This window comes from Bison bison, unplaced genomic scaffold (assembly GCF_000754665.1).
Source record: "Bison bison bison isolate TAMUID 2011002044 unplaced genomic scaffold, Bison_UMD1.0 scf7180017845622, whole genome shotgun sequence".
NCBI classification, from domain to species: Eukaryota; Metazoa; Chordata; class Mammalia; order Artiodactyla; family Bovidae; genus Bison; species Bison bison.
In genome coordinates, this window is record NW_011476195.1 from 77,920 (window position 1) to 81,098 (window position 3,179).

At 59.9% G+C, this 3,179-nt stretch overlaps 1 protein-coding gene across 1 annotated transcript in view; it reads left to right on the forward strand.

The window, feature by feature from the left end:
* Positions 1 to 3,179, forward strand: part of THBS2 (thrombospondin 2) — a 28,533-nt gene that overhangs the window by 15,426 nt on the left and 9,928 nt on the right. Inside the window, 3 exon segments of the mRNA XM_010836129.1 lie at positions 255 to 533; positions 1,165 to 1,272; positions 2,497 to 2,656. Coding sequence (XP_010834431.1) covers positions 255 to 533; positions 1,165 to 1,272; positions 2,497 to 2,656 — 547 coding nt within the window.

Below are 3,179 nucleotides of genomic sequence, written 5' to 3' on the forward strand. Positions count from 1 at the left end.
GTCTTAGAGGCTTGAGGAACATCAGGTGGGCTGGGACGGAGAGGGGCGGGCAGCGTGCGGAGGGACCGCTTACTCTGCGGGGAGCAGGGCCCGGGGGGCTGAGTGTCCGCACAGCATCCCGAGGGCCCAGGTGAGGAGCTGCGGCCTTGCTGTGACCCCTGGCATAACCAAGGCTGGGGCGGGCTGTGCCCCTGCTCTGGCATCACTGAAAGCTCAGGCCCTTCCGGGGAGCGCAGCCCTGGGGGTCTGGACAGACCTGGGCTCCCAGGTCCCCCCATCAGGGTCAGGGTCAGCGTGCGCCCTCGCCTCCCCAGGTGTGTGAGCCCGAGAACCCCTGCAAGGACAAGACCCACAGCTGCCACCGGCACGCCGAGTGCATCTACCTGGGCCACTTCAGCGACCCCATGTACAAGTGCGAGTGCCAGACGGGCTACGCGGGTGATGGGCTCATCTGCGGGGAGGACTCAGACCTGGACGGCTGGCCCAACAAGAACCTGGTGTGCGCCACCAACGCCACGTACCACTGCGTCAAGGTGTGGGTGCCCTGCAGCCGCGTGCCTGCCCCAGACGCCGACGGGGACTGCGGAGGGGCGGGGAACACCAGGCCACCCACCGGCACCCCCCCAAGGCATCTGCCCGGGGCTTTCTGCAAATTCCAGGGGTCTTTCTGGAGAAGTAGCTCATTGTTGGAATTGGTAGAGGACAGAGCGCCTGATACACGTTTATTGACCGAAATCAGAGAGGGTTGAAGTCAGTGAATAGGGGCGATGGGTGGTGCTGGCCCTCGGCTCCTGGCCCACCCCTGCAGTGGAATGACCCTGGGCAGCCCCTTGGCCGGTCAGAGGTCGTCACTGGTGCCCGGAGCTTTGAGGGAGGAGCCAGGTGGGGCCTGGTCCCGTCCTGTGTTTTCCTTCTCTCCGGTTCCCGTGGTCTGGGCTCTTCACCGGGATCCAGGGCTCCAGACACAGGCTTCCTTTCTCTCCTCACGGGCGGTGCTGACGTCAGGCCTCAGGCAGCCCCCGGGGGGACACGCAGAGCCCTGCCTGGCCGTGAGGTCTCCGCGGTGCGGCTTCCTCAAGCTCCACCAGCTGTGCCCTTCCGGCTTCCTCCTGAGGGCATGGGGCTCGGGGATGTTTTCATAACATCTGCTTCCTCCTCTCACAGGATAACTGCCCCCTCCTACCCAACTCAGGGCAGGAAGACTTCGACAAGGACGGCATCGGGGACGCCTGCGACGACGACGATGACAACGATGGCGTCACGGACGAGAAGGTGGGGGGCTCCCGCGCCCGGGCCAGTCCTCGAGCTCCGGAGCGCCTGGGGCTGCTCCTCCCGCCCCCGAGCGCCCAGGGTGTTCTTCACACCCGGGAGCGCCCGGGGTGCTCGGAAGGTCACTGTGAACCACCGGGACTTCTCTCCCCATGAGGCTGAGAGTCACCGGGAGAATCCTGTGGTTTCCACCGCACGTTAGCCAGCCAGGCGTGCAGCCACGTGGGCTGCTCTACTTAGAACGCTTTCGATAGCTTACTTTTACTTATCCATCCTCCTTCTGGGGCAGCGGTGCGAGTGATGCAGGGCTGTCTCTTCAAGGAGAGATGCTATCACTCACTGCCTTGATAGCAGAATCTTATTGTTCAGTTGCTCAGTCATGTCCGACTCTGCGACCCCATGGACTGCAGCACACCGGGCCTCCCTGTCCATCACCAACTCCTGGACCTTGCTCAAAGTCATGTCCATTGAGTCAGTGATGCCGTCGAACCATCTCATCCTCTGCCGTCCCCTTCTCCTCCTGCCTTCAATCTTTCCCAGCATCAGGCTCTTTTCCAATGAGTCAGTTCTTCACGTCAGGTGGCCAAAGGACTGGAGCTTCAGCTTCAGCATCAGTCCTTCCAATGACTATTCAGGGCTGATTTCCTTTTGGATGGACTGGTTGGATCTCCTTGCAGTCCAAGGGACTCTCCATTTCCCGAAAGTGTTGTAGCAGACATATGTGATCTAACGTATTCATTCATGATTCAGACACAGACACAGAGCAGCTAAGTTTTGTTTGCGGGTTCACTTCCATTGATGCATTAACTCTTTGGATCTTTCATTCCCTCAACATCGACATGTCTATCGTCACCATCTATGTGTCTGTCCTCACCGTGATATACATACTGTATCACCTTTACCATGCTGCTGCTAAGTCGCTTCAGTCGTGTCCGACTCTGTGCGACCCCATAGACGGCAGCCCACCACGCTCCCCCATCCCTGGGATTCTCCAAGCAAGAACACTGGAGTGGGAATCTCAAAATTTTTCATATGGATGGACTGTGTAAATAATTATAAAATGACTTGATGTCAAGAAATTGTAGGTAGAGCTTCCTGGCTGTATTTCTACCCTGGTTATCTTGATCTGCTTTAAATACACGACTTGGAGGTGCCCAGTCCTGTTATGAGTAACCCAGCAAGCGTCTCTACGCTGTTGCTGGAATTCTTCCCTCGATTTTTTTCTAGGACAACTGCCAGCTTCTCTTCAACCCCCGTCAGTTCGACTACGACAAAGACGAGGTCGGGGACCGGTGCGACAACTGCCCGTATGTTCACAACCCGGCCCAGATCGACACGGACAACAACGGGGAGGGTGACGCCTGCTCCGTGGACATCGACGGGGACGGTGAGTGGGCCCGCCCGCGGCTGCAGACGCCGCGGGCTCTGTGCTGGCTGGGGGAGCTCTGCCCCATGTTAACTAGCACACGACGTCCGAGTCATGTCTCCGCTCACGAGACCATCCCCCTCCAGCCCCTCTTCCCCGGGGTCTCGGACCCCCCGTGGGAAACAGCGCACCTGCAGCTTCCTTTCCCGACCATGTCCTGCCAGCCCTGGTGTCTCCTCTCATGCCCGCTGTTCACAGCCCCAGGAGCCCAGCACCCTGCCCTGAACAAACCAAGCTTCTGAGAAGGGTCTCCCGGACCCCCTGTGTTTCCCCAGCGATCTGCTTCCAGGCGTCACTGAGCTGTCCAGTGCAAAGACCCCGCCAGGGCTTCACCTTAGACACTGGAAACTTCTGATGGCATCAAGCCTTTTAAGTGGTGCCCGTGGGCCTGACCCCGCACCCACCCCCAGCACGGCCTCGCCCTGAGCACCTGCAGCCCGGTCAGCAGCCTGCCAGACTCACACCTACTCCCCCGTCTGCCTGC